The sequence below is a fragment of the Thermothielavioides terrestris genome, chromosome 1 (genome assembly GCF_000226115.1).
Source record: "Thermothielavioides terrestris NRRL 8126 chromosome 1, complete sequence".
Taxonomy (NCBI): domain Eukaryota; kingdom Fungi; phylum Ascomycota; class Sordariomycetes; order Sordariales; family Chaetomiaceae; genus Thermothielavioides; species Thermothielavioides terrestris.
The window spans coordinates 5,137,040-5,156,145 of record NC_016457.1 but is presented as its reverse complement, the minus strand read 5'-3'; the positions used below and the strand labels follow the sequence as shown (position 1 = coordinate 5,156,145).

Here is a 19,106-nt window from a genome sequence, read left to right as displayed (position 1 = left end):
GTCCCGTCGCAAATTGTCGATCTTGAGCTGCAGGTGTAGTGAACACTTTGCACTAGCTTGTGTGCCAAGTATTAACGTTAAGTTAGCGCGGCGATATTACTTGCTGACATCGGGATGTTTGGTATCTAAGCCACAAACTTGACGCAACTCGCTCGAGACGCCACTGCAGAGCCTTCGCCAGCCATGGTCCATCCATGAACATCATGACAAGGAAGGAACTATGGGATTGAAGGATTGTGGCAAGTGTCCCGAGGGTGCTCGTGTCACGAGTGACGACTTTACACTACCTAAGGTAGTCTCCTAGAACGGCATGCATCTGAGAGACCTGCAAGTCTCGATTTGACATAGTCGTAGTGTAAACCGTTGAGGCGAAACGGGGCTGGGCTACAGCGGCACGTCTGTTTTGCCCGCTGTTTCGCTCATCCTGTGACCTATCACTCCCGGCCTCGCCTTCGCAATTAAGCGGCAGCTCGGAGCTTGCACGCTGCCCAGACATATCTGCAAGCCGTCAGGACATTTCCCTGCCCAGCCTTTCCAGCTCCTCACGAATAAACTGGTTCGCGTTCACGAGCTCGCTGGCGCCGTAGATCACCCTCCTCTTCGCTCGATCCCCCCCCGCCGTGCGGGCCGCCCACTCCTGCAGGTTCCCATATTCGTCCATGGACCCGCCGCCGACCATGAACACGATGGCCTCCGAGTACCCCTGCCTCCGCTGGCCGAAGCTGGCGCCGGTCCCGGGAGCCTGCGCGCCGAGAGCCGAGCCGGGCAGTCCGCCCGGAGCCGAGGCCCCACCGCCTGCCGCCCGCAATGCCGACGGCTGGGGCATGGTCCCGCGGGCGTTCGCGCTGCGCGGGTCGAAGTACAGGTAGTGCTCCGTCTTGGCGATTGCCGACGAGCTGGCGCTGGAGGGGTCCATGATCGACTCGGTGATCTTGGTTACCGTCAGATCCCTGTCCACGGGCAGGAAGTTCTTGATTCCGCCCAGCAGCGACGCGACGTTGGATGCCAGCGCGTTGGTCGGGACTCCTGTCTCCTTGAGCCGGTCCGTAAGGCGTGTTGAGATGGCCGAGAAGCGGTTGAAGAGGTCCGAGGAGCCGGACTGCTGCTGGCTTGCTGAACCCTGGCTGTTGACGGTGGTGAGCTGTGTCATCTTCGTCGTCGCTCGGACCCTGGATTCAATCAGCAATGAGGAACCGGACAATCCCAAGACAGGAACGGTGGAATCTGGCGCCTTACTGTCGGATGTAAGCCAGGCATGTCTTGTCGCAGCCTGCGGCTGTCAGAGCTTCCTCGAACTGTGTCCATTCCGACCGAGACACGTCTTGCTCAGTGCTGAGGAACCAGATGATGAAGAGACGCAGCTTATCCGTCGGCTTTCCCTTATCGCTCGTCTTGATCAGCTCGAGCATCTGCGCCTTGGTCTGCTTGGCCACGTTCTCTTCCAGCTGGAAATAGTTGTCCAGTTGCCGGTTTTGGATTTCTCCAAGGACCGCGGCGAGGATGTTCATGTGCATATCCAGCGTGGCCTTGCGTTCGCGCAGCTCTGGGAGGAGGGTGATGGCGGTCTTGAGATGTTGCGCACTGGCGCTAGTGTCGTTCTGGAGGTCCTCGAAATTGCTGACTCCAGTCTTCTTGGTAATCGCTTCCGCCTCCTCCTTGTACTTCGTCAGTTCCGCATCTACAGCCGCCAGTGTCAGTAGAGCAAGCAGCCCGAAATAAACAGTGTCCAGCTGAGGCCTTCTCACCAATGTCTTCGGCGACCTGAGGAAACGGCAAGCACGCGTTCTTGGCCCAGAAGAAGTCGTTGGCCGCAAGGTCATACGTCTTCTTCGTGGTTCCTTTCGCCGGGTTATTGGAATCGACGGGGCTCTCGATGGTGATGCGGTTCAACTCGGACTAGGGCGGAGTTCAGTGGCCCCATCTTTTCGGCCGAGAGAAGGGAGCCCGACTCACCTTGAATATATCAAAACACAGGCTCTGGTACGTCCAGGAATGAGATAGCATGGGTATCAGATCGACGTTGCGGTCGAGGATGATGAGGACAGGTCTGGATGTTGGCGTCCCCGTAGCCGAAGGGGCTGACCGTGCTTGGGAAGAGAAGAGATTGTCTTTCGAGTTGAGAACGTGGTCACGGAGCTTGCGGTCGAGCTTTGTAGCAATCATCTCCGCCGCAGCACCCCTTGGGCAGCGAATCTGGTTAAAGCCAGCAGGTTAGTGGAAACCAAGCGTTGTCGGTGGCGAGGCCGAAGAGACCAAACATACAATGGGTATCACTCCTACACGGTGTTAGCCCTGTTGAGCGCCTGGCATTCATGGGGGATGTGCGGCTTACCTGATGTTACCGCAACACTGAACAGGCCGCTGACTATCCGGTCTATCACCCGATCCAACTCTTCGTCTTTAGTCTTGGCGCTGTTCAAAGCCCAGTAGGTGTGCTCTTTCTGCATCCCTAGGCTGAAGAGATCTGGCTCTGTGACAATGAAGTTGAGATATTGGTCATAGACCTGGGCGATCTGCTCTGAAGTGCCTGCCGCAGCTGTCTGCGCAGCAAAGTCTTCCAATAGGGGCCGCGGTATCGAGGAGAGGAAGTTCAGGTAGGCCGAGCTGTAGACCCCCTTTTTTAAGTCGTTCGTGATTGCTTGCAAGTTTGCGGCGGTCGGCTCGACCAGATATATCACTGGGACATCGGGGATGGCGGCTCTCTGAGATGCGATGTGCCTTTGCCGATCAGCATCGAACCCTGGAGAGACACGGAGGGATTAGAGAAGCTCACATGTGCATCGTCACCCCCATTGACCGGAGATCTGACACTTGGAGCACCGGGCTGATCACGTCGCGACCAAGGTCCTGCCGACCGCGCGTTAGCACAGCTCCTGGCGATCTCTCGATTGTGCGGTTCTGCGAGTGGCAGCGATGTGTCTCACGTCAAACACGAGAAGCTTCCAGATGGGGGTCCCATCCTTCGATATTGGTGCAGAAGGCACCGCAAAGCCATTGGAGTGCGGATCATCGTTCTCGCTTGGTTCGAGGGGTTCGTTCAGGTTGAGAATCTTCTTGATCGAGACTGAGATTAGGTCCCGGTTAGTCTTAACAGGTCCAAAGCAGACCAAAGGAAACTGCGCACAAAAGTCGCATACGGATTTGCTTGTCGCGCAGGGAGTTCCCCCGCGACGCCATGGTCGGCCCTTGAATGATGTCGTTGTCCTGGTCTTCTGTTGCTGTTGACGAACTGCTTGGTGGGTTCGCGGGTCCGAGAAAGCGCGATCACGAGCTTCGGGCCTGCAGTTTCGGGCGCGGTATGAACTGCCTTTCGGCTACAACGCTGAAAATCAAAGAGGAATCCTGTCGTCGCCTGAGCAGGAACGAAATGACTCGCTCTCTCGTTGCTACCTGGAGGTAGCTTCTCTTGTGCACCTCCTACTTGAAGGGTTCGGCCACATGTTCGAAGCTTCCCCACAATGAATCCATTGACCTGCATGGACACCTCTCCGTCCAGCCTCGCGGTACGTACTCCGTCCATACATCACAGATTACATGCCAAGTCTCCTTCGGGCCTAGCGTGCCTGGGCAAGCGCCAGATTCGGCATCTTGGCCACATGCACGGACCGCAATCAAGCCGCCCATAGCCACCCCTTTAAGGGCAGCCACGGCTGGTCCACAAGCACCAACTTTTCTCTTTCATCAACTGCCCGCTTGACACCAGACACCATCTGTGGCACTGTCTTCTCACTCCTCCGCTCATTAACGCCTCCGATCGGAATCATCTGGAATCATCGTGCCTGAACTTCACACTCCCCAGCACATAGGCCGCGGGAACGTTATAATCCCCCGTTGCTTCCCCGGCAGAGGAGAATAGACAATTTTGACGCTCAACAGCCCTGGGACACGCTTGCCTTTGGCCGGTTTCGACCTGGCGCCCCCCCACGCGCCTGCTCCTGTTTGCACTCTGATCAATCTGCATTTCAGGCCTCGTGCCCAGATTTGCACGGAACATGTCGTAAGGAACCGGTGAGCACCGCTGTCGAAGTCCTCGGCAGCCGTCGGGCCATGACGTGGCGTCGCGACACGGAGCTACATACAGAGAGACTCGGGTGCAAGCACAATCACATTTGAAGGGTATGCCGAAACCATCCACCCCCCACCTAATACCTTTGACAGCATAATGCGTGTTTCCACTCCTCTTCAAATGCCTGTTCAATCTGGCAGTCTGGATGTCGCAGCCTCGATCTGCGTACTGAAGGGCTTGCTCGAGCGGCAGGGCAGCGGACACTGGTTGGAGGGTTGTTCCGGCAATGCGACCGGCTGCAAGTAACACTTGTTGAGAACATGCCATGGAGGGACCGTGCAGGCAGACAGCACAAGACAGGCATGCCTTAACAGGGCGTGAGGGCAAGACGGCCAAACCGGCTACCACCACTCCAAAGAGGGTTCTTTGCCTGCACTCGCTGGCAATAATTTTGCAAATGCTACAGCAGCATCAGCCATCGTCGAAGCCAACCTTGGGCCTGGTGATCCCCGAGATGGATTAATTGGTCCAGAGTTGCAGGCTGTCGCTTGGGCTGCCGGCGCTGCAGAAGCCCCTGATAGCGGGAGCTGGCAGGCCCACAAGCTGCACCAACTGGACTCTCAGGGGCGACCTACCTCCCTATCTACTTTGCCGGCCTCCGGCAGCATCACCCATCCGCCCAGGGACCTCGGATACTGAGCCGGCGCGACTGATTGAAAATTGGAGTTGAAGAATTGGAAAGAGGAGACACAAAGCCGCGAAGTGGGAAAACACAGGCGCCAGGTTCCGGGGCCTTCTCAGTTATCCGGGGTCTCTTGGCCGGTGGACGGACGCAGATCGGCTTGGAGGCATCCCGTCATCAGGGTCTCCTCCGCACCAGCAACCCCGAAAGCTCCCATTTCCGATTCATGCGCCCGGTTATCGACTTAGCCGAAGTTCGAGTGCGGATGCAGATGCGAAAGAAAAAATGCACGAAAATGCAATCTTTCAATCAGCAAACGTCCTATTTTCGGCCTTCCTTGGAAGATTGCCCAATGGTGCCGTTTTGTCCTCACGCTGGCTGCCGGTTTTATTGTTGCCTGCTGCTGGTTGCTCTCACGGTCTGGGCGGCCTGTGTTGGTGGATGTCATGCGGTGCACTGGTTTTCGGAACTGCGGCTATGCCGCAGCAGTCTTGCAGGAATTCTTGGTGAATGTGCTGGCTGACTCTGCTGATCTTTTAGCTTACGCACTAGTCCAAATTTGGCGCGCCATCCTACCCCACCCGAGCCCCACTTCACATCCAAAAATCAACCCACCCAGAAAAGAATCCGCCCACCCACAAAATCGCGTTCCTTGCATATTTTTGCTTCTAACCGAGCACGACCACTGTTTCGAGGCAGAAAATCGGTTTGTTGCACACCCCGACCTACTGTACGTCGCTTATCGAGTGAATGCAATTATCGCCTGCTGACGTCTAAGCCAGACTCACGTGATCCCCCTTTTCACGCGCAAGGACGCGCGGGTGCTGGTACGATGGATCAAAGCAATGGCGGCGGCATTGGTGGCTGGGACCCGAACGAGTTTGCCGGCCAGGCGTGGGACCACCAGTTTGGCTCTTCGGGGCTCGTCTTTGACCAGGACGGCGGCGCTGACAATGCCTACGCGAACTCGGACTTCGTCGGCGACGGCGCCATCAACCCCCAGTTGTCCGGAGCGGATCCTCAAGCCGGGCTGTATCCCCAGTTCGACTACTATGGCCAGGGAAATGTCTGGCCGGGTCACGCGCAAGCCACGGTTGCGCCTTTCGACCAAGACGCCGCCTCCCTGCAGCGACAGCCCTACTTCAGCGAGCAGCGACATCCGACCGACGCCAACCAGGTAGTCGGGAGCCAATTTGCGCTCGATATCCAGCCTGATAATGCTTTCCCAGCCCAGTTCCATGGCGCTCCAAATCAGCAGGTGAATCCTGGTCATCACCACTTCGCCCAGGACGTGGCCAATGGTTCCGGCTCGGCGCCGAACAGTTACCGCCAAGGCTCGGTCCCGCAGTGGCAGGAGCAGATGTCGACAGGATACGGCTCTGGCCACCGATACGACAATCCCCTTGCCAGTGCTCAGGCATCCAACGTATCTGCTGCGGTGCCCAATGGTTCGTCCGCCCAATTCTTCCCAGATCATGGCGCGAACACGGCGAGCATGCCGGCGTATCAAGCACAACTGCAGCAGCAAGTCCCAGCAGCTGCACGACCAACTCACCCCCAGTATTCCGCTGTGCCCAATGGGCCGTCACCGCCGCCTATCTCGGTCGCTGGCAGTCCGCTTGCCCCTGCGCAGGCGCCTGCACGGAAGGCCACACCACAGCAGTTTCCTCAGCAGGCTCCTCAGAAGGCTCCTCAGCAGGCTCCTCAGCAGGCTCCTCAGCAGGCTCGTCAGCAGGTCCCTCAGCTGGCTCCTCAGCAGGCCCCTCAGCAGGCCCCTCAGCAGGCACTTCCGCAAGCCCAACAGCACCAAGACCAGCGACAATTAGCCCAGCAAGCAGCTCAGGCCCCGGTTCAGCAACAAGCTGTCCAACACCCTATCCAGCAGCCTGATCGACGGCCGGCGCTTCAGCCTGCGCCCCCGACGGGTATCAACCAGCAAGCGACCGCCCAACAAGCGACTACCCAGCCTCAACAAGCACAACTTCCACTGCCGACCGCCGGGACTAACGCGGTGGGCGGTGCGAAACGCGGCCCTCCTTCAGGCTCGCAAACCTCCCTGGCTATTGCGAAGAAAGCCAAGGTGCTCGTTCCCCCGGCGGCGGACTCCCCTTCCCCGTCGAATCAAGCCCAGCAGGCTCAGGCCCAACAGATGCAGAGCCAGAACCAACAGGCTCAGACTCAGCAGCCTCCTGCTCAGCAGACACAGACTCAGCAGGCTCCTCCTCAGCAGACACAGACTCAGCAGTCTGCCGCCCAGCAGGCTCAGACTCAGCAGGCTCCAGCGCATCCGGTCCAAACTGCGCTCGCCGCAAGATTCATCATCCAGGAAGATCATCTGCTCTCGGCAGCCCGGTCCCGCCCAGAGGCGACGTGGGCCGGAGTTCCAAATCTCGTGATAGGCTCGGCACCCGTGAATCTGCAGAAGGGTACTCCGACGAAGCGATATGTGACACTCGCCACCAAGGGCGGCAAGCCCCCGCTCTTCCCCAAGCTGTGGCGTGGCTGGACGCCGGCGGAGATCCTTGGCAACCATGCTCATGCGTACCAGAGCGCGGCTGACGATTTGGATCGGCAGCGCGCCGACATCCGTCTTGAGATTGACGCGAAGCGGGCAGAGAGCGGTGAGTGGCGCAACTGAAGTCGAACGCACTAACGTATCATTGCTGAGATCGTTTGTCTTTAGAAATTCCAGTCGACTGGTGGAGAAGAGGGCTCAAAGATCGTCTGGGTCAAGAGGTAGGGCTTGAGTTTGATGAGATTTCACCTGTCGAATGCCCGCTGACACTGGTCTCCATCAAGCCCACGCGGCTAGGACCTCCCCCGGAGCCGTCTTGCTCGGGCATCAAGGCGGTCGAATACCTACGGCTCCATCCCGTTCATCTCGGCAACGAGAAACTCTTCTCCACCGCGTCCACCGACTTCGCTGCGTTTGTCCAAAATAAAGCCGGGCAGCTCAAGACCGCGATGGTGACGGCAGACAAGAAGCCCCAGGACGCCGAAGCCGAGGCCCAAGTTCGGGCGACTAAAGAGCAACTGGAACGTGCGATCGCGGAAGGACTCAAGGTCGAGCCAGCTAGCTTGTTGGCCAAATTACTCACCAGCAATCCCAGGTTGCTCGCCATTCTCTGCAACGTGCTGATCCGCCTGTTCACCGCGGGTGAAACAAACTCGTCTCTGGCCAAAGCCATCCTCGGCCTGTACACTCGCCTCACCGAGATCACGTCTGATCACCTGGAAATGTGGAAGATGGATCGACTGCGAAACAGGCTGAAGAAGGAAGGGGATGCGGAGGCGAACGCGTTGATGGCGCAGGTTTTCGCAAACGCGAGGCTGAACGATGATGACGGCAGCGGGAGCGGGAGCGAGAGCGAGAGTGAGAGTGGCTTGCCTGGCGCAGTGCCAGGCGGCCGTGGAAAGAAAGCTGCGCCGGGGTCGAGCCGGGCTCTTTCAAAACAGACAGCTCCGGGAAGCGACGCGGAAAAGACGAACGCGTCTTCCACCCCAAAATCCGCCACCTCGAGCGCCGACTCGAAAAAACTCTCCTCCGCACCAGCCTCTTCGAAAAATATGGCGACCAATGGTGAGCCCAGCAAAGCTGCAGCGAAGCCATCCGCGAAGGAGGCTCCAGCCGCGGCGAGTCTCAAGCGCTCCCGCGAAGACGATGCTGCCGGCGTCGAAGCGCGCCTATCCAAAAAACCCACCATGGGTAGCGCATCCGCGGGCGGCGTCAAGGCATCGTCGGGTGCCGCAAAGCCGCTGCCAGCCTCCGCCGGCAAGGCGCCAACTGCGAAGCCGTCCACGACCGCGACGGCTTCGGCGCCCGCGGCTGCGCAGGCCAAGCCGCGATCCGGACTTCTGCTTCCCGGCAAGGCACGTCCAGCGCCCAAGCCTGCGACGAAGCCCGAGCCGGCACACAAGGCGGCGCCGATCCCAAGGGCCGACGCTTCGAAAGTGGCGGCGACAACCAAGGCACAGCCGTCGCAGACTGCGACGACTGCGTCGCCCGCTGAAAAGGCCGCCAAGCCTGAACCTACGGCAACGGCCAGCAATGATTCCCCGTCCTGGTTCAAGGGGTTAATGAAGGATATCGAGGGAGAGCCAACAATTGAGACTCCTGAAACCGGTACCACGAAGGCCAGTGCTCCGGATCCGAATGAAACGCCCGAGGAGCGGGAACGTCGCCTTCGCAAGGAGCGCCGCCGGGGTCTAAGGGTCGCCTTCAAGAGCGGCGATGCACTCGTTCAAATCCGCGAGTTTACGCGGCACCCCGACGAGATCGCGGAAAGCACCATGGCCCGCAACGTCCGGACCGACGGCCGGTACAAGAACAGCGAGGAGAGCGAGATGATGAGGCGGCTTCACGGTGGCAACGGCATGATCGTAACCACCGACCTGACCGACGGCGAGTGGGAGGAGCCTACGGCCATCGACTTCGCTGCGCACATCCCCCAAGAGAAGATGGAGCAGACTTACGTCACGAGAGGTGGACTGAGGGCCTTCGAGACCGAAGAGCAGAAAGTCATGAGGGAGCGAGAGTCCAAGGAACTGATGGCCATCTACCACACCAAAGCCGACATACCGCCCACTCCGAGATCGCCACCCCGTTTGCCGTCGCCTTCGCTTTTCGAGGGCAGCGCCGCCAACTATGCCGACTTCAACAAGCCTCTCCGATCTGTCGATTCCATTGCCGACTCGTCTAGATCTGCTCGCCAGCCGGAAGAGCGCTCCCGGCAATCCGCTGACCTGGATCCCAGCTCCTGGTATGACCCTGCAGTGGCAGGTCAGCGCGACCAGCGCGCGCTCGAGCTTCTCGGTTCCGACCGGGTTAAGAATTGGAAGGACCCCCATCCGTATCACCGCGAAGTTTCCAAGGCGACGGAGCCAAACCCTGCCAACGAGGCCAGGCTCCAGAAGGTGCTGGAGGGTCTGAAGGCAGTAGCCACATCCGTGCGAGCCAACCAGGCTGAGAAGCCGGTGCAGTCCGCCGTCCAAGCTCCCCAGTCCGTGCAGCAAGAGGTCCCTTCGACAGCTGCCGCCGCTGCGCAGGGCACCCAAGCTAGCGCACCGGACTACTCGGCCGCTTGGGCTCAGTACTATGCGGCCCAGCAACAGCAGCAGCAACATGCCTGGTATGGTCATCAGCAGTACCCGTACGCTCAAGCCGCCAACCCGTATGGGCAGGCTCAAGCCCTGCCGGCCGCCCAACAACAGCAACAGCAGACAGCCGACCCGAACAGCCAGTTGGCAAGCATCCTTGCTGCTCTTGGCAACCAACAGGCCGCAGGCCAGCCCCAGCATGCCTCTGCTGCCGCCGACCCCAACAGCCAGCTGCACCAGGCTTTGATGGCTGCTCTGGCCAGCGGCAACCAGGCTCAGGGCGCGGCTCCCGCCCCGGCTAATCCCCAGGACGCGCAATACCTCCTCAACGTGATCAAGTGGGTGTCCGGCCAAAGCCAAGGCCAGACGCAGACCCAGCCGGCGCAGAGTGCCTACCAGGCCGCGAATCCGTACGGCCAGGCAACCCAGGGCTACGGCGCCTCCCGACCGGACCGCGACGGCTACGGCCAAGGCTACGGCCAGTCCCACCAGGAACGGGATGCCTACGGGCAGATGTACGGCCAGGAGCGAGAGCGCGATGGCTACGGCCGCGACCGGGAGCGCGATCGCGACAGGGACAGGGACAGGGATTACCACTACCGCGGCGGACCCAAGGGCCGCAACAACGGCGGCAAGAACGAAAACATCCCCGACCACCTCCGCGGCATCAACCGCAGCCTGATCGGCACCAAGCCGTGCGCTTTTTATGCCAAGGGCCAGTGCGCCAAGGGCGACAAGTGTACTTTCCGCCACGATTAGACGGACTGGCGCTGAGGTTTCTTTTTTTGTTGCTTTTCAGTGATTTGCAGGCAAAGACGGAAGGGATACGGGCGTTTTGCTTGTAACACGTGGCAGCCGCGTGGGAATCTCCGTCGGATTTCTTCTCCCCTGAGGATCGGGAGCATTATCCGTCCTGGTGGCATGCGTTTATCGGCCACGGTATTGGTTGGGGATGTGGCCAACTCGTTGTTTTCCGATGGACCTTTTTTTTTTTTCCTTACTTGTTTTATCCCGCAAGGAGCGTACGAACCGTTCGGTTGTCCGCGGCGTCGTCTGTCCTCCGATACAATGGGAGTCGTCACATTTGGAGTTTGGCATGATTGGGAGAACATCATGACCGCGAATGCGTGGGGCGGCCTTTTCGGCGGGTAAATCTGACTTCAGGCCACGCTTGTACCCATAGACTTACTTTGTCACACTACTTGTTACCTGCCCAATACAATGGCACATCACTGAATTACGAACCTGGTTTTGCGTTGCTTGAGTGATGACGACTCGAGATAGTTACGCAATGGTCCTTCCCCGAGAAAACCGTCCTCATGTCAACGTGAACCCCGTATCTGTCGCGCTATCCAGAACCCTACCCTAGGCTTGTTTCCAATGGCTCAGGCATCTGCTATAGAAACGTTGTCCCTTCTCCAGAATCTTCTCTTTTCATGCTCCTCCTCAGGATCAAATGCTCACAGATCCACAGCGTGGGAGAGCGAAGGGAAGTACATCGTGCAGGAGAGATAGCTAGCACATCTAGGAGAGACACTTCCGCTCCCCCGTTCCTGCAGAGATCCAAACAAAGATCGCTACTAACTAGTTTACCGACCGCCATCAATCTCGACAAACACCGAGTTTAGCTACTCGCACTAGCGCCGTCATCGCCGCCCTGACGCGGTTCCCCGCCGCCGCCGCCGCCGTTGCCGCCGCTGCCGCCGCTGGCCGGGCCGAGACCCAGCCTCTCCTCGATGACGGCACAGATGGACGGGACGGATGCCATGGCGCCTGTGTAGAGCGGGTTAGCGCCATCGCTCGGCGGTATCTCCTCCACGCCGGTGTTGTAGAAGGATTGATCTGGTTCGTAGGAGAGCGAGAGACGTGAGCACTGCGTCACCAGCCTGGCGCGGCGCGTTCGCTGGGCCAGGACTGAAAGGGGTTAGGGGGGGGAGCAAGACTGACCGTCTGGATTGGTAAGCGTTAGTGTTTGCAAGAGTTGTGGCTGGATAGGGAGAATGGATGTGGGATATGGTTTGGGGATGACGTACCTCCTGTGTCGCCGCATGCTAGCGTTCTGTGTGCGGAATCGCGTCAGTGAGAGTTTGGGCTCATGGTCTGGAACGCTAGGAAGAGGGGATTGAGGTGCTGCTACTCGATGGACGGGATGCGGCCAGATCTGGCCTTCCAGGGAGGGGGACGTACTTGCGGGTCGGCTGCAACGGGATGTCAGTACCAGCCTGGTGGTAGGCTCAACAGACAGACAGGATGGCGCTTACTGTGATGACTTGGAACCAACCCGTAATCCAGCGCGTCTGCCCGGTCACGCACTCTTCTTCCTTCACGCCCCAGTCGTCTACGAGCACGCTTATCTGTTTCTGCGTGATGGGGTTTCTCCACATGGCCTGGGCACCGCAGCGGTGCTCAGTTAGTATGTCACCCAAGGTATTTCAGGGGAACCGCGGGTCGTACCGTGTTCATGGCCGGTGCAACGACGATGAGCTTCTTCTTCATGTCGACGCTGGCATCCGTGTCCCAGGCGCGGATGACCGAGGTGAGCAGGTTGTCAGACATGCCGTTGACGACCTAGGCCGCGCGAACTTGTTAGCGAGTGGGAGAGACAGGATCAATCGGCTGTCCATCCAACAGACCTTGGCTAATGTATTGGCGCTGAGTGCTGTGAAAAGATCAGCTGGGCGGTGGACTTGCATGGAGCGGTGTCGAGCAACTCACGAGCTACCACGAGTATGTCGGCCCCTGCGCAACCCGTTTGTCAACAACGGTCACCGTTTCCAAGCTGAAAGTTGGAACCTACATCTCCGCAACCTGTCCCAGTCACACGGAGAATCCTCATGGTCAGCACACTGACGAGTTCAGGCAAAACAAGAACAAAGGCGGCGACGGACTCAATATGCAGGATGCTCGCGCCTCGGCGCCACGGCTGAGGCCCCCACTCGTCGCGGTCGCGGTAGACGGCATCGACGTTGGGCATGTGCAGCAGCGACGAGACAGTGGGCTGCTCGGCGCTCTGGCCTTGGAGGAAGTGGGTGGCCGACTCGGTCAGCACGACGCGGATTGAGAGCGCGCCGGCGTACTTGGCCAGGGCTTGGATGATCACGGGGACTGCGAGACAGGTGCATGTTAGGCTTGGGAGACGAGCGGGTCTTCCCTACTCTTTCCCCTCGGGAGCCGGGGAGGGGGAAGGGACTTCGACTTGCTCTTGATGGTGGCCACCGAGCCCGAGGCCCTGCATGCAGTCTGGCTGTCAGTCTCAAGCCTTCTTGGAGTCTCGAGGGAAAATCGGGCCTACGCAAGCAGCAGGTGCTTCTTCCCGTCGTTGCGGGCGGCGACCAGAGCCTCGATGGAATCGCGCTGGCTGTCCTCATAGTGCTCGTCGTGTTGGTCGCTGACGGACTGCAGCATCTTGGGCTGTGGTCCACTGGTTCACGCGATGGGCTACTGTGTAAGTGGGAGGGAAGGTCACGTAGGGCCGGCAGGAGCAAGAGCAAATGGATAGAACAATGGCGACCAACGGCGACCAGCGAGCGGTTGTGGTTATTGATCGCTTATGCCGCTGAGGGCTTCTTTCCAGGTGTGGACAGATAACTAAGGAGCTGGAGCTCTGGTTCGCAATGAGCTGCAATCCCGCATTTTATGAGTGCTTGATCGAATGCAAATCATTAGGTGCTTGTGACTGTGTGAGTGGAGAGGAGGCAAAGACTACACTACACCTGAAACCCTCGTCGGCTGCTGCTTTGTAATTGCTTGTAGGTTATTCTACCAAACTCCAACGAGCGACCTCAGCAGGCCCAGCTCAGCTAAATCTTGGAATACCTTCATCCACGGCGAAATCGCCACTGGCATGCACGGCGATGCCCCCGTCTGCTTTGTTCGCTTCTTGGAGCCTCTCCCACAACTGTTGGACGGCTGACGATGTAGTGACGTAGGGCAGCGGGCTGCCCCTCACCGAGCGAGCTGCAACAGCTCATGCCCACTACGTCATAACCCTAACCCTCAATTAACAGGACCCGACCTCCCAAGTATTCCGCGCACACAGTCCTGGAACAGTCGTGCCGTAAGAACGCGAAGAGTGTCGTAAGGACGTAAGAACGCGAAGAAATGTTTGCACCATACATAGCAAAACCTGGTGGACCACTTTGCATTGGGTATCCAATGTAATAGTGTCTGGATTCTGATGCCCAGCTGACCCAGCTCTGCTGTTAAATGCGGCATGTGGCGCTGCAACAGGTGCAGGGAGGTCGTGTTGAAGACGAAAACAGCCAATGAGACGCGTCCTGAGCGAACCGATCTGCGCCTGCGCGTCAGATGCTCCTTCTGCCGACTCGAGCGAGCTTCCACCGGATCGCAACCTTTGTCGAATCATTTCACACCAATTCGTCCGCGCAACGCTCTGCTATCAATCTGACAAATTCTCCCAGGAGCACATTCGCCAATACTCCCAGGGAGAAACCGACACACAGCTATTACCTGTCCCGTTGGATCCCATCGGATCCCAGTAGCAATGGCGACGCCCGCGCCTGCGTCCGGCGTGTCGACGCCGCTCGAGCTCAACCCGGAAGAGACTGACAAGAGCCTTCGCGTGTCGCTCGCCGACCTCTGCGCCAAGGCCGCCGCGCACTATGCCCACAAGCAATATGATGAGGCCGCCGAGGTGTACGCCCAGGCCGCCGAGATGCAGGCCGAGATGAACGGCGAGATGAACCCCGAGAACGCCGAGATCCTGTTCCTCTACGGACGCGCCCTGTTCAAGGTTGGCCAGAGCAAGAGCGACGTGCTCGGCGGTAAGGCCCCAGAGGCGAAGAAGCAAGCCAAGCCGAAGCCGGCCAAGGTGGCCAAGCCCACCAACGGGAGCGCGCCCGCCACGGCCGAGAAGAAGGACGACGCGGTCGCGGTCACCGGCTCCTCGGCACCTGCGAGCGCCGAGGCGGAGCACAAGTTGGATGAGGTCGTCGCTGAGAATGTTGCTCAGGAGGCAGCGAAAAAGCAAGAGACAAGGGGGGCATCGATAGCCGAGCAGAAGAGGCCTCTCTTCCACTTCGAGGGCGACGAGAACCTTGTTGACTCCGAGGAAGATGAGGAGACTGAGGAGGGCGAGGGTGAAGAAGAGGAGGAGGAGGAGGAAGACGATCTTGCGGTAGCCTTCGAAGTTCTCGACCTGGCCCGCGTCCTGCTCAACAAGCGCCTCGAGTCCGCCCAAGCAGACGACGAAGCGCAGCAAGGCAAGGGCAAGGGCAAGGAGTCCGCCGAGGTCGGCGAATCTGCCACGGTCAGGCACATCAAGGAGCGCCTGGCCGACACGCACGATCTCCTTGCGGAAATCTCGCTCGAGAACGAGAGGTATGTCGCTGGGTCGTGAAGGACCAACACCGCGGCGGCCGCCGCCGCCCCGCAAATCCTTTTCGACTTGTTCGCAGGCTGACATACTTCCTTCCCCACCCTTTCCCCCCAACACCTAAAGGTACGCAAGCGCCATCACAGACTCGCGCGCGTCGCTCAAGTACAAAGAGGAGCTGTACCCCTTCGAGTCCGAGATCATCGCCGAAGCGCACTACAAGCTCTCCCTAGCACTCGAGTTCGCCTCGGTCACCAAGTCGCCCGAAGACGACGACGACGACGCCGACACCACCACCACCAACAACAACAACAACACAGTCGACCAGGCGCTGCGCGACGAGGCCGCGGCCGAGCTCGAGGCCGCCATCAACAGCACCAAGGCCAAGCTGCAGGCCAAGGAGGTCGAGCTGGCGACGCTGCACAGCCCGGAGGACAACGAGGCCGCGCGCCGGCAGATCGCCGACGGCAAGGAGGTGCTGGCCGACATGGAGCAGCGCCTCGCCGACCTGCGCCAGCCCCCCGTCGACCTCAAGGCCGCGCTGGGCATTCCTTCCGCCGCCGGCGGCCTGTCGTCGGCTGCTTCTGCCGCTGCCGCCGCCGCGGCGCCCGAGGGCGGGAATAGGAGCCAGCTGCTGCAGGCGGGCGAGGTGGTTTCCGCGTCCGTCTCGGAGGAGCTGAGGCAGAAGGCCACCGATCTGACCGGTCTGGTGCGGAGGAAGCGCAAGGCGGAGGACGACGTCGAGGCGCGTGCCGGGAACGGCAGCGGCGGTGGCGGCGGTGGGCTGGAGGTGAAGAAGAAGCCGAGGGAGGCGGACGTGCAGACCGCCGCCTAACGGGAGTCGGTCGATGCTTGAAACCTACCTGACTCTCGCGCTCAGCTTGTGGTTTTTAGGGGGGTAAACGGTTGGTCTTGGTCGCCGTGGTCCTTGGACAAGGGTGCGGCCGGAAGGGGGGAGAGAGGGGGCTTTGCTGGCATGGCATGGCATGGCATTGTATGTTTTTGTGTACGACTAGCCGCTTTTTTCTTCATTCTTACCCCTCGTTATCCAGCTGGGGACGGCGTATTCACGGACGGTTATGGGATGGGTTTTTGGCAAGGACAGTAAAAGCACCTGGCTGGCTGGGAGGCAAGGCAGGAAGGGTTACAGGAACCGCGCAGAGGTTACCTTAGTGATCCACGATTATTCTGCTTGAGACACAACCGCAACTGGGATCGAATCCATTGGTGATTCAAAGACCGATTACAATCCCCCATCTTCTTACGTCTCCTGAACTCTCGGGTATTATTATAGATGCTATCCTGATCCGCTCCTCTCAAATGCTGCAAGGGCTCAGTCATGCCTGCTGTTGGCTTCCCGTGCCAAACGCCCACCCGCTCGCCGGCCAACACCACGATGTGCCACGAAAAGTGGATTGTATAGAGCAAAGAAAAATGGCAACGCTATATACACCACTGACCGAACGACCGCCCGCATGACAATCAGAGCTGAAAATTCGTCACCTGCGCGCCGCCCCTGGCCCCTGGCCCGAGGCCGCCGTTGCTGCTGCTGCTGCTGCTGTTCTCGGCGCCGCCGCCGCCGCCGCGCAGGTGGGCCGACGAGCCCTTGAACAGGCTCTGCCAGATGTAGGCCTCGCTGAGCAGCAGCTCGATGTCCTTCTCGGTCCAGCCGCGCGTGGGCAGCGACTGCAGGAACATCATGATCTCCTGGAAGTCCATGCGGACCAGCTTGTCGGACCACTTGACCAGGAAGGCGGCGCACACGTAGAGGTGGAACTCGGAGAAGCCTTGCTCTTCGGCCTGTACCGGGAGGAAAGAAAATAATGGTTTAGTATGGGGTGAAGAAAGGGTTGAAGGGGTGAGTGAGGGGACTTACCATGTAGGTATCCCACATCCGGATGGTGTTCTTGACGCTGATCTCCCGCATCAGCAAGCAGTTCATCCAGCGGAAGCTGAACTGGATGAACTCGACGTTCTCCTTCTCCAGGTGCTTCGCCAGCCCGGCGTCAATCCTCGCCGTGAGGTCCCGCAGCGCGGACACCTGCCGCTGGATGCCCGGCTGCGCGACGATGTAGTGGTCCTGGATGCCGTCCAGCAGCTTCGTCAGGCACCAGAACGAGTCGGCCTCGACCGCGTCCAGCACGGCCTTGGGCAGCTGCCCGGGATCCATGCCGCTCTCGATGTCCGGGTCCGTGATGTACATCCCCAGGAAGACCTGCCAGAAGGGCGTGACCAGGTCGTTGATGCCCTGCACGTACCCGCTTGCGGGGTGCCGGACGGCCCAGACGTACAAGATGCGCTCGAGCGAGCGCTGTGTCGCCTCGTAGCCGTACAGCTCGATGTGCGGGTTGGTGCGAGGCACGTCGATGCTGATCTGGTGCCAGATCGCTTCGTCGAGCCCGCGGCCGCCGCGCCCGGACGGGGTCGGGGTGGTGCCGCCCGCCCCGCCCCCTTTATCGAAGGCTTGCCGTACCCCATCGAGATACTCCTTTCGTTTCCGCTCCAGCGTCGCGACCCGCCTCTCGCTGCTGGTGGGGAGATAGCTGAGGAGCAGCTGCCAGGTCATGGCGCGGACTTCCTCCGGCACGCCGGACCATGCCAGCGCCCGGAGGTCGGACAGGGGTATTGTTGAGGCCTGCAGCAGCCTCTTGAACTTGTTTATCCTCGTTATTCTCGAGTTGATGGCGTCGATTTCCTTGGGCGTGGCGTTGGGCGGTATTGAGGGGTAGTTGATGAGGTGCAGGGCGTTTGCCGGGTCGCGCAGTATATCTTTGTACTGCGGCCGCAAGATCTTGCCCTCGCTCTTCTTGGGCATTGGGTACATGGACATGGGCCGCTCGATGGCGATGTCGGCGCTGTCTGAATTTCGTCGCCGAAGCTGCTCCTTGACAGCAGCGTCGTCATCGTCATCGTGGCCAAGTCCGTTGTCGGTCTGCGCTCTGCTCTGCTCGGCCTTCCTCCTTGTCCTCCGCTTCATGTTGGACAGACTCGGCAGTCCGAAATCGTCGCCGTCGTCCGACTCGTACCCGTACATATCCTCGGCCTCGTCCAAGGTCCAGTCATCGTTGGTGTTGGAGAGAAAGCTCATGTACGACTTGAACGGCGGTGAGCCGGCCCTGGTACTGGTCTTTCGAGACGGAGAGCTCGCCGAACCCGTTCGCTCGTGGCCCGGCGTGGCGGATGGCGGGGTCCTTGGACGCGAGCCGGAGCTTGAAAGATTCCTGCAAACAGGTCAGTGACCGGGCACGCCAGGATGCTAGGGCGGAAGGACGTGAGCATTACAGCGAGTCGAACTTGAGCATGTCGGCGTGGGAATAGGCGGCGCCGACCACGAGGCTCGAGTCGCGTGTCGTCTTCTTCGGAGGCGGGGCGTCTCGGGCAGCGGGAGGGGGAGGGGCCCTCCAGAAGGGCGAGGCAGCGCTGCGGGGGTTGAGCCGTCAATGAGAGACCAAAAAATAGAGCCAAAGCGGGCAGACGAGACTAGACATACTCGGACCTGTCTGGCATTCACACAGAAGTCAAGTCAGCTAAAAACCATGGATTGGATGGCGTTGGTCTGGCCCAGGCACGCACCGACTTGCACCATCTCCTGCTACGGCGACGGCGACGACCACTGTCAGTCAAGTCGACCACCCTGACACAGGGCGGTGGCGCTCTTACCTGGGCAGGGGCCTTCTTGCCGCCGCCGGAAGAAGAAAACATTATGGATTACGTGCGATGCCGTCGCTCAATGTCATGACTTGTTCCTTGTGTTGTTTTGTGTCCAGGACGTTCCGAGTCTTGGGGATTGATCTGCTTGCTGCCCTTCCTGGAGGCACTGGGCTGGGTCTATTACGTATTGTACCCGACACACAAACGTTACGGATACAGTACGCATTACACAAGGGGGCAGCTGCTTGGCGGCTTTGGGCACCCGCCACTCACTAACAAAGCGCCGAATACCAGTGCTGACCAGCTGTAACAATGCCGCCAGCTGGTGTCGCTCA

General features: G+C 59.6%; 6 protein-coding genes across 6 annotated transcripts; 3 read left to right on the top strand and 3 right to left on the bottom strand.

Annotated features, from left to right (window-relative positions):
* Positions 1–51: 51 nt before the first annotated feature.
* On the bottom strand, positions 52–3,281 carry THITE_2108824 (uncharacterized protein). Its single transcript, XM_003649773.1, has 9 exons — positions 3,138–3,281; positions 2,925–3,064; positions 2,774–2,847; positions 2,333–2,718; positions 2,263–2,276; positions 1,954–2,193; positions 1,746–1,896; positions 1,237–1,678; positions 52–1,169 (listed from the first exon to the last, which is right to left on the bottom strand). Exons 1-9 carry the CDS (start codon positions 3,175–3,177, stop codon positions 509–511), a joined length of 2,148 nt encoding a protein of 715 aa, XP_003649821.1. The 5' UTR covers positions 3,178–3,281; the 3' UTR covers positions 52–508.
* A 1,343-nt stretch (positions 3,282–4,624) lies between these two features.
* On the top strand, positions 4,625–5,340 carry THITE_2108822 (uncharacterized protein). The gene has a single exon (XM_003649772.1). The coding sequence runs from the start codon at positions 5,041–5,043 to the stop codon at positions 5,209–5,211; it is 171 nt and encodes a 56-aa protein (XP_003649820.1). The 5' UTR covers positions 4,625–5,040; the 3' UTR covers positions 5,212–5,340.
* THITE_2108820 (uncharacterized protein) lies at positions 5,341–10,625 on the top strand. The gene is made up of 4 exons (XM_003649771.1): positions 5,341–5,418; positions 5,471–7,309; positions 7,372–7,424; positions 7,488–10,625. Exons 2-4 carry the CDS (start codon positions 5,521–5,523, stop codon positions 10,542–10,544), a joined length of 4,899 nt encoding a protein of 1,632 aa, XP_003649819.1. The 5' UTR covers positions 5,341–5,418; positions 5,471–5,520; the 3' UTR covers positions 10,545–10,625.
* A 548-nt stretch (positions 10,626–11,173) lies between these two features.
* Positions 11,174–13,367, bottom strand: THITE_2108817 (uncharacterized protein). Its single transcript, XM_003649770.1, has 11 exons — positions 13,078–13,367; positions 12,986–13,014; positions 12,674–12,890; positions 12,583–12,593; positions 12,501–12,524; positions 12,419–12,444; positions 12,240–12,353; positions 12,047–12,172; positions 11,973–11,983; positions 11,819–11,844; positions 11,174–11,558 (listed from the first exon to the last, which is right to left on the bottom strand). The coding sequence occupies exons 1-11, from the start codon at positions 13,188–13,190 to the stop codon at positions 11,410–11,412; spliced, it is 846 nt and encodes a 281-aa protein (XP_003649818.1). The 5' UTR covers positions 13,191–13,367; the 3' UTR covers positions 11,174–11,409.
* Positions 13,368–14,289: 922 nt separating this feature from the next.
* Positions 14,290–15,955, top strand: THITE_70593 (uncharacterized protein; the record flags this gene model as incomplete). The annotated part of the gene is made up of 3 exons (XM_003649769.1): positions 14,290–15,125; positions 15,247–15,690; positions 15,748–15,955. The coding sequence occupies 3 exons, from the start codon at positions 14,290–14,292 to the stop codon at positions 15,953–15,955; spliced, it is 1,488 nt and encodes a 495-aa protein (XP_003649817.1).
* A 422-nt stretch (positions 15,956–16,377) lies between these two features.
* THITE_2108812 (uncharacterized protein) lies at positions 16,378–18,945 on the bottom strand. The gene is made up of 5 exons (XM_003649768.1): positions 18,781–18,945; positions 18,611–18,709; positions 18,403–18,540; positions 16,997–18,341; positions 16,378–16,920 (listed from the first exon to the last, which is right to left on the bottom strand). Exons 2-5 carry the CDS (start codon positions 18,625–18,627, stop codon positions 16,603–16,605), a joined length of 1,818 nt encoding a protein of 605 aa, XP_003649816.1. The 5' UTR covers positions 18,628–18,709; positions 18,781–18,945; the 3' UTR covers positions 16,378–16,602.
* Positions 18,946–19,106: the final 161 nt, after the last annotated feature.

Coding starts and splice junctions, on each gene's coding strand:
- THITE_2108824 (XM_003649773.1), bottom strand. CDS start 3,177: ATGGCGTCGCGGGGGAACTCCCTGCGCGACAAGCAAATCC. Junction 2,719..2,773: donor ATGGGGGTGACGATGCACAT/GTGAGCTTCTCT, acceptor TGATCGGCAAAG/GCACATCGCATCTCAGAGAG. Junction 1,170..1,236: donor TGCCTGGCTTACATCCGACA/GTAAGGCGCCAG, acceptor GATTGAATCCAG/GGTCCGAGCGACGACGAAGA.
- THITE_2108817 (XM_003649770.1), bottom strand. CDS start 13,190: ATGCTGCAGTCCGTCAGCGACCAACACGACGAGCACTATGAGGACAGC. Junction 12,445..12,500: donor CGACATACTCGTGGTAGCTC/GTGAGTTGCTCG, acceptor ATCTTTTCACAG/CACTCAGCGCCAATACATTA. Junction 11,559..11,818: donor AGCATGCGGCGACACAGGAG/GTACGTCATCCC, acceptor CGCTCTACACAG/GCGCCATGGCATCCGTCCCG.
- THITE_2108820 (XM_003649771.1), top strand. CDS start 5,521: ATGGATCAAAGCAATGGCGGCGGCATTGGTGGCTGGGACCCGAACGAG. Junction 7,310..7,371: donor CGCGAAGCGGGCAGAGAGCG/GTGAGTGGCGCA, acceptor GTTTGTCTTTAG/AAATTCCAGTCGACTGGTGG. Junction 7,425..7,487: donor AAGATCGTCTGGGTCAAGAG/GTAGGGCTTGAG, acceptor GTCTCCATCAAG/CCCACGCGGCTAGGACCTCC.
- THITE_2108812 (XM_003649768.1), bottom strand. Junction 18,342..18,402: donor ATGCTCAAGTTCGACTCGCT/GTAATGCTCACG, acceptor ACCTGTTTGCAG/GAATCTTTCAAGCTCCGGCT. Junction 16,921..16,996: donor GGATGTGGGATACCTACATG/GTAAGTCCCCTC, acceptor CTCCCGGTACAG/GCCGAAGAGCAAGGCTTCTC.
- THITE_2108822 (XM_003649772.1), top strand. CDS start 5,041: ATGGTGCCGTTTTGTCCTCACGCTGGCTGCCGGTTTTATTGTTGCCTG.